The sequence below is a fragment of the Poromitra crassiceps genome (assembly GCF_964638095.1).
Source record: "Poromitra crassiceps genome assembly, chromosome: 11".
Classification (NCBI taxonomy): domain Eukaryota; kingdom Metazoa; phylum Chordata; class Actinopteri; order Beryciformes; family Melamphaidae; genus Poromitra; species Poromitra crassiceps.
In genome coordinates this window covers 16,061,715-16,082,839 of record NC_139643.1, presented here as the reverse complement: position 1 = coordinate 16,082,839, position 21,125 = coordinate 16,061,715, and the positions used below count along the sequence as shown (strand labels likewise).

Sequence of the window (21,125 nt, the reverse complement as noted above, 5' to 3'; positions counted from 1 at the left end):
GTACACTTGTGTGAAAGTCTTAGGCCAGCAGGGGGCTCCACAGGACATCACATATAAGGAAAAGCAGCATGTGATGAACAGTATAAGAGAGCAGAAACACACAGGAGTCATAATAATAATAATATACATTTGAAAAGAAAAAAGCAACATAGAAGAATATTAGCAATGTTTGTGTTTTCATTGAGGTATCACAAGGTTCATTTGGTCTTATTTAATAGAGCCACTATACTGAAATATAACATGTGCATGTGCATGCATGATATTCTTTGAATGCATGAATCATCCTTTGGTTATGATCCACAAATAAATAAACAAATCTCATGTTTTCATTTCAACATTTCATTTATTAATCAAACTCTATTTCATACAAGTTGTGCCAACAAAAAGATGCTGTAGCCTAAAACTAAAACCGCTTATAAATCTCCAAACTCTCACTCTCTCGCACACACACACACACACACAAACACGCGCGCACCCACACACACACACACACACACACACACACAGTTTACAACAACACATTTTAAATAAAAAACAGCATTATTCATTAAAACATCTACACAAAATATCTGACTGTATAATTTCCTCGAAAATCAGGGAGGAGTCTCGTTCACCAAATACAATGTTTAAAAAACAACTATTGAAAACGCACTAATATACAAAAAGCTGTACAGACTGGAGATAATTTCCACAGCATTATAGAGATTTGAACGGCTTTACAATGACAGAGCAGAGCACTGAGCCACAGCAGCATCCAGGAGAACTGAACTGAAGCAAAACAAACTCAACATGTGAGATTTATAAAATCAGCAGTGAAAAAGAAAATCACTGATCAATTCACAGCTGATTATAAACTCAAAGACACAAGATATTGTTGCTGAATTGACAAAGCAAAATGCAGTGTGTGTCAGCATGCTAAAGGAAGTGTCAGGTAGAGGCAGAGCACCGTGCTCAGATTCCACTGACACAGGGACAGTGGACCAGAACCCCCCAAAGCTCCCTCCTTCAACGAGTACAGATAGACTGCTTCTCCACAGACCTCACCTCGCTGCACAGAGAAGACAGACCTTTCCATCAGGAAGGTTGTCATGATCATGTAAGAACTGACCTGGGAGCTCATTTTCAGTGTGTGGACATGACTTTTCTTCTGAGGGTCATGATCACACACCCTCAGTGCTTTGGCCAATAGGAACAGTCAGCAACCTCTCTCCTGGACTTGATAACAACGTACGGTCTGCTGACGTCAAGGTGGACGACCAGACTTGCACACATCCGGTGGCGACACTTATTCAGCTCCCTTCATTGGCAGACTAGCTGACAGAGGAGCACTGCTCTCGCTAACGACCCAGACTACCAGCCATGAAGTAACACAGGTGTTACCACTGAAGTAACTAAAGCGCCATTTTTTGGAATTGATACAGATTGAAATGTGGGGGCAGCTGTAGAAAAGGCCCTCTCATACCAACTGATGTCATACCCACACTGACTGATGATGTCATATGTATTGTGATGTCTGTGAGCCGGATTCGAAACCAGCGACCTAAAGATAAGATGTTATAGACTGAACTGATGTCATCTTCTTCTTCTTCTTTGGTGTTTAACGGCGGTTGGCATCCAAATTGTCACATTACCGCCAACTACTGGATTCTAACTGGATGGAACTAAATTGAACTAAAATAAAATAAAAGACCCACCCACTTCCCATTCTACTACAATTCTGTATGACACAGATGTTTGAGAGAGGCCGGCCCAAATGCCGATCCGATCTTGTAGACGAGCTGAAAGTGCACCGACAGCGGCATAGTGAAGTTTGGTTGCACTGTGTTATCAGACTGTTGAAGTACAAGGATCAATAAAAGCATCAAGAGATCTGTGTGATTCTGATGGATCACCTGCAGCGGGTTCCAACTGAAAGAATCCAGCACATCATACGTGGAGGGAAGCAGCTAATCCTTCCTCACATGCACTTTACTTTGAAATGAGAAAGAAAGAAACTGCTGTTGATGCCTCGTTAATTGATTGGAGTTCACCTTCCTCTTCTTATCTTCACTGGTCGCCTGTCAAGACAGATTAACAGACACACATGGTGGAATATTGAAGTTATTGTTCACACTGTGCAGTCTATTTGCTTTCATATTGTATGGGATATTTATTTCTGGATCAAAAGATAACATTTAGATATAGAATGATGCGATCTGATTTTTGTACGTCAGAATTAAGATAAAAACTGTAATTACACTGTAACACTGAGAGAGGAGATGTTTATCAGAAATATTTTTTGAATCCTCAGCAGTCTGTGAATCACAACTCCACATGTGTTCATCTCATTTAGTGAAGACAGAACATGTGATAATAGATCTGTGAGTATTCACACACAGGCTGATATTCACTACAGTACTTATGTAGCTTTGGTTGAGTCAACATGTGCAGAGAATAGTTATATTCACTACAGTACTTATGTAGCTTTGGTTGAGTCAACATGTGCAGAGAATAGTTATATTCACTACAGTACTTATGTAGCTTTGGTTGAGTCAACATGTGTAGAGAATAGTTATATTCACTACAGTACTTATGTAGCTTTGGTTGAGTCAACATGTGCAGAGAATAGTTATATTCACTACAGTACTTATGTAGCTTTGGTTGAGTCAACATGTGCAGAGAATAGTTGACATGTTTATTTTGATGAAAGCTTTATTGAACATACTCACTGTGTTGTCACATGATGAAACACTCACTATGATGTGATAGCAGGTAATTCAGTAGACAAAGGGTCAGAAGCTACAAAAAGTCCACAAAATAAAATAATTTAGTAATAATGTAAGAAACAGAAGTGGACATGATGAGAGATTAGTGATTGATTACTAATGCCTGCTCTTCTGCCATGTCCTTTATAAGGACAAACCATGCAAGCAACAGATCCTAACATGACACATTACAGTCCAGCAGATGGTCCAAAACAATCAAAGGAAGACTCACTGTGAGCAGGATTGAAGTCTGAAATACAGACAAGAGGTGACATTATTACTCAATGACAGATGACTTCATTAAGATTTATGAAAGGAAACACTCAATTATCTTACATGACATGTGCATCACTGACTACGTTTACATGCACACAAAATTCCACTATTATTCGGAAAATGACAATATTCTGAATTTGATAAGGGTCATGTAAACAGCATATTCCAGTTGCATTTTTCCCAATTTGGCCTTTTTCCGACTTTAGCATTTTCCGATTAAGACATGTGGGTTATTCCAGTATTATTCGGCTTTTAGGAGGATTCTTTGATCATGTATACAGCGCATTCAGAATATGCGTCTCAATCAGGGTTTTTACTAGGGCTGTGGCGATTCACTTATCTCCCGAATTGATACTATCACGATTCTTGGGTGCCGATTCGATTTATATTGCGATTCTTAAGTATTGCGATTCTACGATTATTGCGATTCGATATTACGATTTATTGCGATTTTTGTTTCTTTTTTTCTTTTCTTTTTTCAGTTTGTTTGCTTTTTTACACTAGATTAGAACATGGGAAAAGTTGAATCATACACTAGACTCTAGAGACTGTATATTATATCATGAGTAGGGCTGAGCGATATAGTTAAAAACAGGGGCGGACTGGGATCATAATTCAGGCCATAATTCACCATTAGATACCAAGCAGGCCAGGGCGATATGGGCCGATGCGCATGAAATTTGGGCCGTTTGAAGCCCAATTTGGGCTGTTTGAAACCAGATTTGGGCCGTTTGAAGTCCAATTCTACAATGAGATGCACCCACTTTAACCCTGAAGTGTAATTATTACTTCAGACTAACTAATAAAGTAATAAAACCACTAGTAAACCAGTAGGCGGCGCCTGGCCTGCTGTTCAGTGAGTGGCCTGACTGCAGGCACCCAAAAACCCCCCCCTTTTTATGCCTCCGCCGGCGAAGCCAGGCCGAAGGCATTATGGATCCGGGTTGTCCGTCCGTACGTACGTACGTACGGCCGGCCGTCCGTACGTTAAGTCAAGTCAAGTCAAGTTTATTTATATAGCCCTAATTCACAAGCATGTCTCAGAGGGCTTCACAGGAAATATGTCTAGCTAATTCTAGCTGACACAACAGTAACAAGAATATACAGAATAAAGATAACATTTGAACAATTGATAATATAGGAAATATAGGAATGAGGGGAGAGCAGAGGAGAGCGCAGGAGAAGGGAGAATAGCAGGGGGAATGTGAGAGAGTGATGGGGTGGGGAGGGTATAGGAGGAGAGAGCAGGAGAGGGGAAGGGAGGGGAGGTGTGGGGGAGAAGAGAGCAGGGGGAGGGAGGAGGTGGGGAGAGAATGAGCAATATAGACGGAGGAGAGGGGGGAGGTGGGGAGAAGATAGGAATGTGGAGGAGGAGAGAAGGAGAGATGGGGATGCAGGGGGGGGAGAGCCAGGGTAGAGAAGCAAGGGGAGCGTCCCACATCCCCCCCCCCCCCCCCCCAGAGAGGACAGAGAGGAGGAGAGAGCAGAGAAGGAGAGGTGGGAGGGTGTAGGGGAAGGAGTGCAGGGGGAATGTGAGAGAGGGGAGAGGACAGGGAGGAGGAGAGAACAGAGAAGGAGAGGTGGGAGGGTGCAGGGGAGGGAGAGCAGGGGGAACGTGGGAAGGGGCGGCGGGGGAGGGAAGAGCATGGAAAGAGAGGGGGCGGGGGGGGGAGTGGGAAATGTGGGAGAGTGGGGAACAGGAGGGAGAAGAAGGGAAAGGAGCGGGGGAAAGAGAAAGAGAGGGGGGGGGAAGATCAGACAACTGACTACTCTAAGCATTAACCAGAGCTAGCTGGGACATAGTATCTAGCTAGTCTACAGCCTAATCTGGCCTATCCTACTCTGCTCTAGTCTGATCTTTGCCTGAACACTAACAGGGCAGCCTTAGGCTGTAGCTAATCTATCGCCTACCTAAACTGTTCTAAACCAACCGGCAGCCCTCGACCAGTGATGAAGAGCACCGATGCCCCCCGCCCCGGCCCCCCTCCCACATAAGGCGTGGGAGAGAAGGCCGGGCCGGGACACAGCGGCGTCCCCACACCCCCAGTGAACGCAAGAAAATCTTTCCACCAAATGGATTGCCCCAGTGACTTGGCTTGGCTGAGGAGGAACCTTGTGAGGTCGTTGTGCTACAGGGGCCCAGCAATAGGTCGCCTGAGTAAGCCCACCCCCCACGCGACCTGCTCCCAGACCCGCCCCCAGCTAGTGACTGGGAGCTGAGAGAGCAGGCCACGCAGGCCACGTGGGCCCACCCAGGCAGTGGACCCAGCAGCGGACCCCCATCCGGGGACTCCCCTCCGAGACAGGCCGAGAGATGCCGGGCTAAACCATGAACAGAGTTTTCCGGCAGTGAAACTCTGTAAATGGTTTATTATGGAAATAAAATTTACAAGAGAACAGAAAATTGAAAATGTAAAAAAGAGTCCAACAGAGGGATATAAAAATGTAGTTTTTAAATTATCCTAAAATCAGGGAAGGGAGTTGAAAATGTAAAAAGTAGAGTCCAAACGAAATAGAAAATGTAGTCTTTAAGTGTTCGTAGGTTTAGAGAATACTAGCTAAGAGGAGGGGAGGGGAGGATAAGAGTCGGAGGTGGTGATTAAGGGGAGGGGAGGATAGGAGTTGGAGGTGATGAGGCTGGGGGGGGGGGGGGTCCCCCCCTTTCCTTAGGCAGGCAGGTGACCAGGATGATGAGGATAGGGGTCGGTGGTGGTGAAGAGCCCGGGGTGTCAGACAGTAGATGGAGTAGCGGGTAGATGGCCTAGGGTGACGACAGGTGGCTAGGGCGATGACGGCCGGACCTAGGGCTGCAGCGGCGGGGGTGTACGTCAGGCCAATGAAGGACACCTGAGGGGGAGAGAGAGAAGAGAGCGGGGGAATCTGCGCAGAGGTGGAACTAACTCTATAGACAACAATAGAATTAGGTCAAAACAAAATTTATTAGGATTTTATTTTATTTTTTATTTTTTAGGATGACTAATACTATACTGCTAATTCAGGTCTAAGTACCACCTAACACCACTGTCAATGATTCGGCCCTGTTTAGCGGACCTTAATCATGACCTACAACAAACAAAACTAAATTAGGTCAAGTCTAAGTTTATACTGATACTGCTGGCTTGTGATTGCCCGCTCAGCAGTTCAGGACTAGTTTTTTCACCAGCTATTAGATTTTGTATCTAAGCTACTGGGTCAAATGATGCCATATTATTAAATTAGGTCAAGTATAAGTTTATAATGATATTGCTGGCTTGAGACAGCCTGCTCAGCAATTCAGGATTGTATGTACTCAAGAGCTAATAAATATTTCTAGAGAATGACATCATCAAACACAACTATCAAGCACAACCAAATGATTGGGAGAATAAATGGGTTTTGAGTCTAGTTTTGAAGATTTCAATGGAGCCAGCTTCCCTAACTGACAGAGGAAGCTGGTTCCAGAGATGTGGAGCACGGTAAGAAAATGCTCTGCTACCTGCTGATTTTTTCTTAATTTTAGGGACGGTAAGATAATTACCGTCCTGTGAGCGGAGAGTACGCGTGGGAACATAGGGAATGATTAGCTCAGATAAGTACGGAGGTGCGAGCCCATGCAGGGATTTATAGGTTAACAGAAGCACCTTAAAGTCTGATCTGGCCTGAATTGGGAGCCAGTGGAGGGAGATTAAGACCGGAGTTATATGATCAAACTTCTTAGTTCTAGTTAGAATTCTAGCAGCGGCGTTTTGCACGAGTTGTAATTTATTTGTGCTACAAAGTGGAAGGCCAGAGAATAAGACGTTACAGTAGTCGAGTCTAGATGAAACAAAGGCGTGTATTAAGGTTTCGGCATCCGTTGCATTTAGCAAGGGACGGATCTTTGAAATATTGCGGAGATGAAAGAAAGCTATTTTAGTGATATCCTTAATGTGAGCATCGAATGACAGAGTAGGATCAAAGGTAACACCTAGGTTTTTCACCTTTGAGTTTGGAGTAATTACGCAGTTCTCAATGTTCAGACTAAGATCAGTGAGAAATGGAAGTTGGGTTTTTGGGCCAACAACTAGTAGTTCAGTTTTGTTGGCGTTTAGTCGTAAGAAATTATTTGACATCCAGTCTGTAACAGCGATTAAGCAGGATTCAAGATTAGCGAGTTTAGAGCGATTGTCTGGTCTAATTGGTATATAAATTTGGGTATCATCGGCATAACAGTGAAAGTTAATGCCATATCTACGGAAAATTTCGCCAAGAGGCAGTAAGTAAACTCCAAAGAGTAAGGGACCCAGGACTGATCCCTGCGGTACACCAAACTTCACTGAGGAGAAAGTGGACATGATATTTTTATATGAGACACAGTGTGTCCTATCAGACAAATATGACTTTAGCCAGGATAGGGCAGTGCCCCGGATACCTACGTAGTTAGATAAGCGGTCTAGGAGGATCTTATGATCGATTGTATCGAAGGCTGCGCTTAAGTCTAATAAAATGAGAAGAGAGGAGAAATTAGAGTCGGACGCAAGGAGAAGGTCATTGGTTACTTTTGTAAGAGCAGTTTCAGTACTATGGAGTGATCTAAAACCAGATTGAAAGGGATCGAGAAGTTTATTATGTGAGAGGTAGTCAGTTAATTGTGTCGAGACTACTCTTTCAAGAACTTTAGAGAGGAAGGGGAGATTTGAGATTGGCCTGAAGTTGTTAAGAACCTCAGAATCAAGGTTTGGCTTTTTAAGTAGAGGTTTGATTACAGCAGATTTGAAGGAGGTAGGGACAATGCCAGAGGAGAGGGAGCTATTGATAATGTTAAGTAAGGGGGGGCCTAGTATTGGAAGGAGTTCCTTAATCAACTTTGCAGGGAGAGGGTCGAATAAACAGGTTGTGGATTTAGATGAAAGTACAATTTTTGAAAGTGCATTTAGAGAGATAGTCTCAAAATTCGAGAGTATAGTACTCTCGTCTAAGGTTCTAAGGACAGGGCTAGGAGAGGGGTTAGCACCCTTTGCGAGTAATAGAGAGTTGCTAATTTCATCTCTAATACAGATAATTTTACGGTTAAAGAAGTCAAGGAAGTCATTAGCTGTAAATGGAGAGTTTGTATTGGGGGAGGGTTTGCGAGTAAGATTTGCGACCGTGTCAAATAGAAATTTAGGATTATTTTTATTAGTGTTAATAAGATCTGATAGGTAAGAGGCTCTTGCAGCGGAGAGCATACATTTGTATTTTAGTAGGCTATCACTCCAAGCTAGTCGAAAGACTTCAAGCTTGGATGATCGCCATTTACGTTCTAGTTTTCTGCATATTAATTTTTGTGCGCGTGTATCGTCAGTATACCAAGGCGAGGGTTTTTTAGGGCGACGGATTTTAGTACGTAGAGGTGCGATAGAATCCAGCGAGGCGAGTAAGATTGAATTAAATTGATTTGTGAATTCATTAATGGAGTCGATCCGCTCTGGGAGAGAGGAAAGCGGCCCCGATAACAAATCAGCGAGTTCAGTGGGAGTAGAACTATCGATACGCCGGGCGGTGTAGGTATCGGCTAGGTTTGATTGCCGGAGGGGCAGGTCTATTTTAAATTACGTCCGTACGGATGTTTGTTAACGCGATATCTGAGGAACGCCTTGACGGAATTTCATCAGATTCGCCTTAAACATTCACTTAGGCTCAAGGATGATCTGATTAGATTTTGGTGGTCAAAGGTCAAAGGTCAAGGTCACTGTGACCTCTCGAACGCCATTTTCAAGCTTGTTAACGCGATATCTGAGGAACGCCTTGACGGAATTTCTTCAGATTCGCCTTAAACATTCACTTAGGCTCAACGATGATCTGATTAGATTTTGGTGGTCAAAGGTCAAAGGTCAAGGTCACTGTGACCTCTCGAACGCCATTTTCAAGCTTGTTAACGCGATATCTGAGGAACGCCTGGACGGAATTTCATCAGATTCGCCTTAAACATTCACTTAGGCTCAAGGATGATCTGATTACATTTTGGTGGTCAAAGGTCAAAGGTCAAGGTCACTGTGACCTCTCGAACGCCATTTTCAAGCTTGTTAACGCGATATCTGAGGAACACCTGGACGGAATTTCATCAGATTCGCCTTAAACATTCACTTAGGCTCAAGGATGATCTGATTAGATTTTGGTGGTCAAAGGTCAAAGGTCAAGGTCACTGTGACCTCTCGAACACCATTTTCAAGCTTGTTAACGCGATATCTGAGGAACGCCTGGACGGAATTTCATCAGATTCGCCTTAAACATTCACTTAGGCTTAAGGATGATCTGATTAGATTTTGGTGGTCAAAGGTCAAAGGTCAAGGTCACTGTGACCTCTCCAACGCCATTTTCAAGCTTGTTAACGCGATATCTGAGGAACGCCTGGACGGAATTTCATCACATTCACCTTAAACATTCAATTAGGCTCAAGGATGATCTGATTAGATTTTGGTGGTCAAAGGTCAAAGGTCAAGGTCACTGTGACCTCTCAAACGCCATTTTCAAGCTTGTTAACGCGATATCTGAGGAACGCCTGGACGGAATTTCATCAGATTCGCCTTAAACATTCACTTAGGCTCAAGGATGAACTGATTCCATTTTGGTTATCAAAGGTCAAAGGTCAAGGTCACAGTGACCTAACAAATGCCATTTTCAAGCTCGGTAACGCCATATCTCAGTAACACCTTGACTAAATTTCTTCACATTTGGCTCAAATATCCAATTCTGCAAAGAAACGCCTTGATGCAATTTCTTCCAATTTGGCTCCAACATCCACTTGGACTCAAGAATGAACTAATGGCGGAGGCATAAGTCCGCGTTGCGGTCGTTCTAGTTTTTTTTTTTTTTTGCGATTATCGATTCCGGAATAAAAGATCGATTCAAAAAATCGTGACATTAAAAATCGCGATACTTAGGTGAATCAATTTTTTCCAACACCCCTAGTTTTTACCACAGTTTGCAACGCATGTTGCCTGTTTGTGGTCAACTGTTGTGTGCTAGAAAGCGCTAGAAGAGGTGACATAATCATATAATCCATCATCTCTGGTATGCAAAAAGAAAAGCCCACATTTCTGATCGGGAGGAGATGAGAAACACTGATTAAAATAGAGAGATATTTAAAGAGAGGGAATAGTGACCACGGAAGTCTACAATGCTTGCGAGCCTGCGAGGTAATAACACAGGCTACTAGCCTACTTTTTATGAAAGACTTGGATGTGCAAATATCGCAACGCCAAACTTTGCAGCAGCAAGCTCCTGAAATGGACCAATGGAATATTGTGTGCATCTAACGTAGTCACTATTACGAGACATGTCTTTCTATTACGATGATATATGATGGACTTTGAATTAGCAGAAGCAACACACAGAACGTTTTAAGTTATGGAATGGAACAATAACACTAATATTGCAACAGACATTGTATGATGATAAATCCTATAGTGGATCTTTATGAGGAGTAAAACCTTTTTGTCCCTTGGAAAATGAGTGAGGAAAGGGAACCCGGAAGAGGGTGTGACTTTGGCTTCTGTTCTAGTGGAGTAAAATGAGGAGTAGAAAACTCTTGTTGGTCCCTCACCATTATTTGTCCTTCTCCAGATGAAGAGTGCAGCGCTGCAGATGGCCAGCAGGAGGAGCGGTCCTACAACCACTCCAATGATAAGAGTAGTATTGCTCCCTGAAGGAGAACATGGAACAAGAACAGAGCGTTCACACTTTGTCACGTGACACTGGATGGATCACATGATGTCTATTTGTTCCACTTTAGTATTGTAAGTAGAGAGAGGAGGCCATGTGACTCAGACAAACTAGAGACACACCTCATGTGTTTTAGTGAAGCGACCAGCATGTTTGGTTGTCTTCAATATTCTCATGGAGTTAAAAACTGTCTGGTTGCTAAATGATGGTATGTAGACAAGACAAAGCTCAAATGTACCTCCAAGGAGGAACCTACTATGTGGGAACAGCATACAGTGCATAGAAACTAGACTGCATGAGAAAACATAGGCTGAACTAAATCATCTGATGACAAGACTGAGATGACTGAGAGAGGGCGCCGGGAGAGAGAGGGCGACCAGCTACAGAGCTCCGTAAACTTCGTAGGATATAGGCTTTTTTCTTAGAGTAATTTTGTTTGGTTTATAATTTCGTTGCGTCTATTCGCTTTGTAAATATCCAGTGATATATCCAGAGCGTTCTTCTGGCTAACGTGCAGTCGCTAGAAAACAAAATGTGCGAACTAAGAGCATCAATGTATTTTATATAGTGCACATAGTAGCGTATTTGCACTTTTTGCGGAAAAAGAGCACAACAACGGGGACTATTGTTTGCTCTCGCTGCGCGCCAAAAATGGAGGACATCAACAACAGGACTCTCCCCAGCGCCACCACGTACAGATACAACAGGGACGCGCTAATAAACATCAGAAATGCACGAAATCACCCCAACCAGGACTGGTTGGCCCCGGACCTCACCAAATGCCCTGAACTCAAACAACAGCAACGGAGAAGAGGGAGGCGAGGAGGATTAAATGCCCGCCTAAGGAGACGTGCAAACAGACCACCTTTGCAGAGCGTTCTTCTGGCTAACGTGCAGTCGCTAGAAAACAAAATGTGCGAACTAAGAGCACGAGCACAATTTCAAAAGGACATAGCGAGCTGCAACGTTATGTGTCTGACTGAAACCTGGCTCTCACCTGAGACGACCACGCCATCACAATACCTGGATTCAGCGTGCACAGGGGAGACAGAGACGCAAAACGTTCAGGTAATAAGAGAGGGGGCGGTGTTTGTTTGATGATTAATAAGAACTGGAGTACCAACAACACTAATATCGGGACGTATTGCTCAGCAGACCTGGAGTATGTCATGCTTCAGTGCGTACCTCACTACAGTCCGAGGGAATTTACCACAGTCACCCTCACAGCTGTGTATATCCCACCACAAGCAGACACAAATAATGCTCTCAGAGAATTGGACCACGCGATCAGCGCACAGAAGGCAAGACAGCCAGAAACGGCGCTCGTGGTGGCAGGGGACTTTAACAGAGTGAACCTGAAAAAAAGAATGCCCACCCTCCACCAGAACATACATTTCAACACACACGGAAAAAACACATTGGATCAGTGCTACACAAATATCCCTGGCTGCTACAAAGCAACACCCCGCCCCCCATTCGGCAAATCGGACCACGCCTCTATCTGGCTCGTCCCTAGACACAAACAAAAGCTCAAACAACACCCCCCAGCCTACCGAACCGCCCAACGCTGGTCAGACCAATCAGATGACATCCTGAGAGACTGTTTCGACCAAGTGATATGGGGGGAATTCAACACAGGAGGCCTGGAAGAATATGCTGAAACGGTGTCATGTTTCTAGGGATGGGTATCGTTAAGAAATTAACGATACTAGTACTCTTATCGATACTGCTTATCGATCCGGTACTTTAACGGTACTCTTATCGGTACTTTTTGTTATTTTTACGAGAAAAAAATCCCGAAACAAATGGGACTGGTTGTTGTCGGTTCTTTTTGTTATTTTTAAGAGGAGAAAGGGGGGAAAAAGAGACAAATGAACCTGGTCACAGTTAGGTGGCACTCATTTATCCTTTCCTCATTCATTCTCCCACTAGCACTAGCTTTAACAAAAAAAAGTAGCAAAATCTTAATGGGTGCGTTTTTATTATTAATTTAAATATCCTAAAATATCCTTCTACCACACTGTGCCAATAGCAACATTCAGCTAGGGAAACTGAAAGCATAATAAAAAATAAAGCAAGACAGTATCTGCCTGCTGTAGCCTACTTCCCCCCAAATCACTAAATAAAAATCCCCCCTGCTCTGAAAGTAAAAATTCTGAACGACAACTGAGATGATGACCGTCACCTGACGATTTATATCAGACTGGATTTATGATGATGAACACACCCAAACAGTTGGGAAATGTTTTACTACTCTCGTCTTAATCATTACCACGTTCACATAGTTACCTGATGAGGTAGACTGGGTAACGCAACCGTGGCATCATTGACAGATGATGGACGGCGAGCTACTGTAGCTTGTCAAAAACTGTGCATTTCTCCGTTTGACTGTGATGCACTTTGGTAAGTGTTTAGACAAATTGCTCGTGTTTCCACCTTTTACTAGCGAAGGTTTTATTGCACTTGTGACAACGTGAATTGTCACCATCGACTCGAGTGAAGTACAACCACACTTTAGACCGCTTCGCTCTTTCAGCCATTCTTTAACGTGTGCTGTGCTGCTCAGTTGCGTGTCCATCTGCCTGCCTGCCCCCTGTTCCCTGCATGTCTGCTGTGTGTGCTGTGGCACGCCCAGCAGCCCCTCCCCTCTCTGTCCTCACTCCAGTACTCCTCTCAACTCGGCTGCACTGGCAGCAGCAGCTGTGTGTCTCTCTCTGACGGAGAGCGCAACGTGGAAAAGATTATCCCTTTTCTCGTTCGGAAATCGCAAAAAACACATCATAAGCCTGTCTTACGGAGTTGGTGAGATAAAATGTGCAGGATAACGTAACGTTTATTTAGCAATTATATAACCTATAGAGGAAATCTATTTTCTTAATTTCTCCACTCCAGACAGTACCGATAAGAGAACCGTTAACGTGAAAGCTTATTGATCCTCCGGTATCCCGAAATCCGGCCCCGGGGCCAGTTTGGTACCGGGTCTCGGTACCCATCCCTACATGTTTCATAAGAAAATGCACCGAGGATATAGTCCCCACAAAAACAGTTAAAACAATGCCAAACCAGAAACCCTGGATCAACTGTGATGTCCGGGCTGCACTTCACGCCCGGACCACCACCTTCAAGTCCGGGACGCCAGAACAATACAAGCAGACGAGATACGCCACCCCCCCCACCCCCTCCTCTCCCCTCCACCTCCCCCCTCCTCTCCTCCCCCTCCCCACCACCTCTCCTCTCCCCCCCACCTCCCCCCCTCCTCTCCTCTCACCCTCCGCCACCTCTCCCCCCCCCACCCCCCTCCCCCTATTCTCTCCGCCACCTCCCCACTTCACCACCCCTCCTCCTCTCCTCCCCCATCACCCCCCCCCACTCCCACCTAACCTCCAACCCCCCCCCCCCCCCCCAACCACAACCCCCACCCCCCACAGATCCAGACCGCCCTCTCATCATCACTGAGGATGAGGTGCGCCGGTCGTTCTTGCGTATCAATCCATGCAAGGCGGTCCTTAAGGCCTGCACCCACCAGCTGGCAGGCGTATACACAGACATTTTCAACCAGTCCCTCTCCCTCCGGCAAGTTCCCTCCTGCTTCAAAGCGGCAACGATCATCCCCATCCCCAAACAGCAGAAAGTGACCAGCCTAAACGACTGGTGCCCAATAGCCCTCACGCCCATAGCCAGCAAGTGCTTTGAAAAGCTGGTCATATCACAGATCCGCCCCACACTCCCCCCGGACCACGACCCGCCCCAATTTGCATACCGCCCCAACAGGAGCACAGCGGATGCAATAGCACACGTACTCCACACTGCCCTCTCACACCTGGAGGGGAAGGACACCTATGTGAGAATGCTGTTCGTGGACTACAGCTCAGCATTCAACACCATAGTACCCTCCAGGCTGGTAAGCAAGCTCAAGGTCCTGGGACTAAACACAGCAATGTGTGACTGGATCCTGGACTTTCTGACAGACTGCCGCCAGGTGGTGAGAGTGGGCAACCTCACCTCCTCCCCACTGACCATCAGCATAGGAGCGCCCCAGGGATGCGTCTCCAGCCCCTTCTGGTACGACCTCTACACCCACGACTGCGTGGCGACTCAAATCTCTAACACCATCGTGAAGTTTGCAGACGACACAGCAGTCATGGGGCTGATCTCCAGGGGCGATGAGACGGCCTACAGAGAGGAGGTGAAGGCCCTAGAACAGTGGTGCCAGGACAACCACCTCTCTCTGAACGTCTCCAAGACCAAGGAGATCATTGTAGACTACAGGAGGGGGGGGGGGGGGGGGGGGTGCACACCCCCCAATCACCATCAACGGCACAGTGGTGGAAAGGGTGGACAGCTTCAAGTACCTGGGAGTCAACATCCACCAGGACCTGACATGGGCCGGCCACACCGCCACTGTTGTCAAAAAGGCCCAACAGCGACTACACGGACTCAAGCGCCTAAAGAAATTTGGGCTAAGGTCAGAAATCCTTAGGGACTTCTACAGAGGCACCATTGAAAGCCTGCTGACTGGCTGCTTCACCACCTGGTACGGGAACTGCACCACCATGGACCGCAGGGCGCTACGAAGAGTGAGACGCGCGGCCCAGCACGTAACAGGATGTGAGCTGCCAGAACTGCAGGAACTATATAACCAGCGGTGCCTCAGGAGGTCCCTGAAGATCATCAAAGACACAAACCATCCCCACAACAGCCTGTTCTCCAGGGTCCCAAAAGCACGCACAAATCGCTTGAGGGACAGTTTCTTCCTGCAGGCCACGAGACTCCTTAACATACACAAATAGTGTAGTAGCTGTACTGTACCGCACTGTAGATGCTACCATTACGTATGTCTAATGTTTAATTGTATGTTTAATTAGGTATATGCTATTTGCACCTGTACGTCAAATACGTCGAATTTAAAATGTTTAAGCACGTCTAAAGTATGCACATGACATGTGCCCCTATGCGCAGTGAATATGCCACTGTCTCTGACTTGTCTTATCACTCTACTGCCTTATTGCTTGTTGTGTCTTGTTTTTGCACTCATATGCCCTGTTATATTTGTACTATGTTGTAAACGGAGTTCACAGCACAAGAATTTCACACGTGATACTTGTACTACGGAGTGACAATAAAAATCTGGAATCTGGAATCTTGAACAAGTTTAAATGAATGTGTCCATTTGGATATAAAACTGCTATACAAACCATCTCCTAACAATTTCTCATTTATAAAGAAGCAAAGAACCAAAAATATAAATCAAGATGAGCAAAAAGCAACTGAACCTGATGACAGAAACTAACATGACAACAACATGACAACAATGTGAGAGAAAGGCTCCATTACAGAAGAACAGAAACAAAACACATGAATGACAAGTCAGGTGTCAGAAGTCAAGTCAATGTGTCTCTCCTCCTCCATCAGCTGTGATCCCAGTCTTACCTGGGTTGTTGGTCTTGATCACTGCTGGGTCCAGTTTGGTGATGATGTCCTCCTTGACACCAGAGATCTGAAACACACACTCGTACTTCCCCCAGTCTTCAGCTTTGACTGATGAAACGTTCAGCAGAACGCTCGTCTGGAAGGTTCCATCGTGGTTGGGGAGGATCTCTCCCTTATCCTGAAGGTCCTGAAGCTCCTCTCCATCTCTGGTCCAGAACAACATGACTCTGTCCGGGTAGAAGCCTGTAGCATGGCAGGTGACTGGAGAGGAGGGAGACTTCTGGAGGAGAGAGATCGAGGGAAGAACTGGAAAGAGAGAGAGAGAGAGAGAGAGAGCGGGGGGGGGAGAGAGAGAGAGAGAGGAGTGGAGAGAGAGAGATAGAGAGAGAGGGGGGGAGAGAGAGAGAGAGGAAGACAGAATGACAAAAAGCAGATGTGTGTAAACAAAAACACGACAGTTGTATCTACAGTGTGTGAGTGTGTGTGTGTGTGTGTGTGTGTGTGTGTGTCTATATGCTGGTTCATATTCACTGTCATGTTTCTGTACATTAGAAACAGAAGAGACAGATGAACATTGTTGTGTTGATGAAACTACATCAGGTCATGTGACTCTACCTGTTCTCTGCAGAGTGCTCTTCCCATAGGACACATACTTCTTCAGCCCATCAATGCACTCTGTGGTGTAGAAGTGCTTCAGGTAGGCTGACCAAGCTTTGTCATTATCCAGTCTCTGTTTGGTGATGACAGCCTGTTGTACTGGAGCGATCCATGTCAGTGTCTTCAGGTCAAATACTATGAAGTCTTCTCCATCATAACCATGCTGTTGATATCCATTAACTTCTCCTGTCTCATCATCCCATTCACAGCCAGACATCAACTGGACAATGTGGACACCTGAGAGAGAAGAGAGAGAGAGAGAGAGAGAGAGAAAGAGAGAGAGGGAGAGAAAGAGGGAGAGAGAGAGAGGGGGGGAGAGAGAGAGAGGGGGGGGGGTAGAGAGAGAGGGAGAGAAAGAGGGAGAGAGAGAGGGAGAGAGAGGGGGGAGAGAGAGGGAGAAAGAGAGGGTGGGAGAGAGAGAGAGAAAGAGAGAGAGAGAGAGAGAGAGAGAGAGAGAGGTTGATCTCTCATGTTTAGCACAGAGACACACTGATCCACAGACACCAACACAGAGGATCTCCACCTCCTGCTGTTACTGGCTGGATGGAAGGTGCTCACAGCCAAACATCATGTGGACAGTGTGGACGTCTCAGAGAGAGACAGAGAGACAGAGACTGCTGTCAAACAGAGAGACATCCTAACACAGTCACTATGCTCTCTTTACCACAGAGAGAGAGAGAGAGATACTAACACAGTCACTATGCTCTCTTTACCACAGAGAGAGAGAGAGAGATACTAACACAGTCACTATGCTCTCTTTACCACAGAGAGAGAGAGAGAGATACATCCTAACACAGTCACTATGCTCTCTTTACCACAGAGAGAGATCCTAACAGAGTCACTATGCTCTCTTTACCACAGAGAGAGAGAGAGATACATCCTAACACAGTCACTATGCTCTCTTTACCACATAGAGAGAGAGAGATACATCCTAACACAGTCACTATGCTCTCTTTACCACAGAGAGAGAGAGAGATACATCCTAACACAGTCACTATGCTCTCTTTACCACAGAGAGAGAGAGACATCCTAACACAGTCACTATGCTCTCTTTACCACACAGAGAGAGAGAGACATCCTAACACAGTCACTATGCTCTCTTTACCACACAGAGAGAGAGAGACATCCTAACACAGTCACTATGCTCTCTTTACCACAGAGAGAGAGAGACATCCTAACACAGTCACTATGCTCTCTTTACCACACAGAGAGAGAGAGACATCCTAACACAGTCACTATGCTCTCTTTACCACAGAGAGAGAGAGAGAGAGACATCCTAACACAAGCTGTGTTTCCATTACAGTTTTTCGCAAAATAATTGCGATATTTCTACAACTTCGACAATGTACAATTGCGACTTGTAGGCGTTTCCATTGAAGTTGAGTTTCGCAATTCCCGTTACCAGCAGCTGCCACAGTGATTACGCACGCGGATCTGCCCCATATCCCGTCCCCTGCATGCTCAAATCCAACCAATGGTCAATGCAAATCACCACATGAAGTTACAACGCATATAAACGAGCCTGATTATCAATTCAAAAGAACATGTTGCGGGCTGCGGTGAATGCAGTGAGCGCGACAGGCAGAGGAAAAAAGGTAGCCTACAACTTGTCCCATTTTAGAGATGGAGGAGGGGGGGAAAGGCTGATATGGTGCAATAGGCAGAATATCGTGTATTATAATTATAACATTGCACCTGAAACGTGTGTAATGTATTAATCACTTCAGTCAACAGCACCGCACCGGTGTGCTTTTCATCCCGCCGATCATCTCGCCGCTGTGCCAAATGCGCGCACACAGGCATGGATCGATTTCTCCCATTAAACATGATCTATTTTCCGGCTCCGCCTTTGCACAACAGTCGTCTTTCTGCTAGGTAGCGTTGCTTCAAAGTTTTCCACTTGCTGCGAAGGTTTTGCCACGACTTATCAAACCCTTTCTCCCTAATTTCCTTTCATTTTCCAAAGGAGAAGATGGGTCACATGACGTGCTAATGCGAAAAAACTGTTTCCATTACACTTTTGCGATAAACTGCTATATCGACACGTCTGAAAAACCACCTCATGAGAGCGCAAAAACGTTTTGCGATATTTGGGAGGTTTTTCGAAATTTACGTGTTTCCATTACCCAATTTCTATTGCGATATTTAGATTTTGCGGATTTGTGAGGGTAATGGAAACACGACTACAGTCACTATGCTCTCTTTAACACAGAGAGAGATCCTAACACAGTCACTATGCTCTCTTTACCACACAGAGAGAGAGAGAGAGACATCCTAACACAGTCACTATGCTCTCTTTACCACAGAGAGAGAGAGAGACATCCTAACACAGTCACTATGCTCTCTTTACCACACACAGAGAGAGAGAGAGACATCCTAACAGTCACTATGCTCTCTTTACCACACATAGAGAGAGAGAGACATCCTAACACAGTCACTATGCTCTCTTTACCACAGATATATATATAGAGAGAGAGAGAGAGAGAGAGAGAGACATTCTAACACAGTCACTATGCTCTCTTTACCACAGAGAGAGAGAGAAAGAGAGACATCCTAACACGGTCATATGCTCTCTTTACCACACACAGAGAGAGAGAGACATCCTAACACAGTCACTATGCTCTCTTTACGACAGAGAGAGAGAGACATCCTAACACAGTCACTATGCTCTCTTTACCACAGAGAGAGAGAGAGAGAGAGAGAGAGAGAGAGAGAGAGAGAGAGAGAGAGAGAGAGAGAGAGAGAGAGAGAGAGAGAGAGAGAGAGAGAGAGAGAGAGAGAGAGAGAGAGACAGCCTAACACAGTCATTATGCTGGTAGGGAGAGAGAGAGGTAGGGACTGCTCTCAAACAGAGATCAGTCACACAATATCCACACAGTCACACACACACACACACACACACACACACACACACACACACACACACACACACACACACACACACACACACACACACACACACACACACACACACAGACTGTCCTGAGCCTGTTCTAGAAGCTTCCACTGAAGGAGAGTTTCAGCCTAGGATTAGTCTGTAGACTTGACCTGCTCAGCAGGACAGTCAGTCTGTTCAGTAGTGTGTTACTACAACTGCTCACAATAAGACAGAGAGCAGCAGCAGCATTATGGAGACTGGGAGGCAGTCTGTCTGGAGGCAAACAGCAGGAAAACAGAGGGAGGCAGTCTGTCTGGAGGCAAACAGCAGGAAAACAGAGGGAGTCAGTCTGTCTGGAGACAAACAGCAGGAAAACAGAGGGAGGCAGTCTGTGTGGAGACAACCAGCAGGAAAACAGAGGGAGGAAGTCTGTCTGGAGGCAAACAGCAGGAAAACAGAGGGAGGCAGTCTGTCTGGAGACAAACAGCAGGAAAACAGAGGGAGACAGTCTGTCTGGAGACAAACAGCAGGAAAACAGAGGGAGGCAGTCTGTCTGGAGGCAAACAGCAGCAAAACAGAGGGAGGCAGTCTGTCTGGAGGCAAACAGCAGGAAAACAGAGGGAGGCAGTCTGTCTGGAGACAAACAGCAGGAAAACAGAGGGAGGCAGTCTGTCTGGAGGCAAACAGCAGGAAAACAGAGGGAGGCAGTCTGTCTGGAGACAAACAGCAGGAAAATAGAGGGAGGCAGTCTGTCTGGAGACAAACAGCAGGACAACAGAGGGAGGCAGTCTGTCTGGAGACAAACAGCAGGAAAACAGAGGGAGGCAGTCTGTCTGGAGGCAAACAGCAGGAAAACAGAGGGAGGCAGTCTGTCTGGAGGCAAACAGCAGGAAAACAGAGGGAGGTCAGTCTGTCTGGAGGAAAACAGCAGGAAAACAGAGGGAGGCAGTCTGTCTGGAGGAAAACAGCAGGAAAACAGAGGGAGGCAGTCTGTCTGGAGGCAAACAGCAGGAAAACAGAGGGAAGCAGTCTGTCTGGAGGCAAACAGCAGGAAAACAGAGGGAGGCAGTCTGTCTGGAGGCAAACAGCAGGAAAACAGAGGGAGGCAGTCTGTCTGGAGACAAACAGCAGGAAAACAGAGGGAGGCAGTCTGTCTGGAGGCAAACAGCAGGAAAACAGAGGGAGGCAGTCTGTCTGGAGGAAAACAGCAGGAGAACAGAGGGAGGGAGTCTGTCTGGAGGAAAACAGCAGGAAAACAGAGGGAGGCAGTCTGTCTGGAGGCAAACAGCAGGAAAACAGAGGGAGGCAGTCTGTCTGGAGGCAAACAGCAGGAAAACAGAGGGAGGCAGTCTGTCTGGAGGCAAACAGCAGGAAAACAGAGGGAGGCAGTCTGTCTGGAGGCAAACAGCAGGAAAACAGAGGGAGGCAGTCTGTCTGGAGGCAAACAGCAGGAAAACAGAGAGAGGCAGTCTGTCTGG

General features: G+C 45.8%; 1 protein-coding gene across 1 annotated transcript in view; it reads right to left on the bottom strand.

Moving 5' to 3' along the window:
• Nucleotides 1-440: 440 nt before the first annotated feature.
• LOC310784766 (major histocompatibility complex class I-related gene protein-like) overlaps nucleotides 441-21,125 on the bottom strand; it is a 31,716-nt gene continuing 11,031 nt past the window's right edge. Inside the window, exons 3-8 of the mRNA XM_083645813.1 lie at nucleotides 16,728-17,006; nucleotides 16,113-16,418; nucleotides 10,564-10,662; nucleotides 2,977-2,994; nucleotides 2,709-2,778; nucleotides 441-2,057 (exon numbers count right to left, since the gene is read on the bottom strand). Of these exons, the coding sequence (XP_083501939.1) occupies nucleotides 2,735-2,778; nucleotides 2,977-2,994; nucleotides 10,564-10,662; nucleotides 16,113-16,418; nucleotides 16,728-17,006 (746 nt within the window). The 3' untranslated portion in view covers nucleotides 441-2,057; nucleotides 2,709-2,734. The remainder of the gene's footprint in view (nucleotides 2,058-2,708; nucleotides 2,779-2,976; nucleotides 2,995-10,563; nucleotides 10,663-16,112; nucleotides 16,419-16,727; nucleotides 17,007-21,125) is intronic.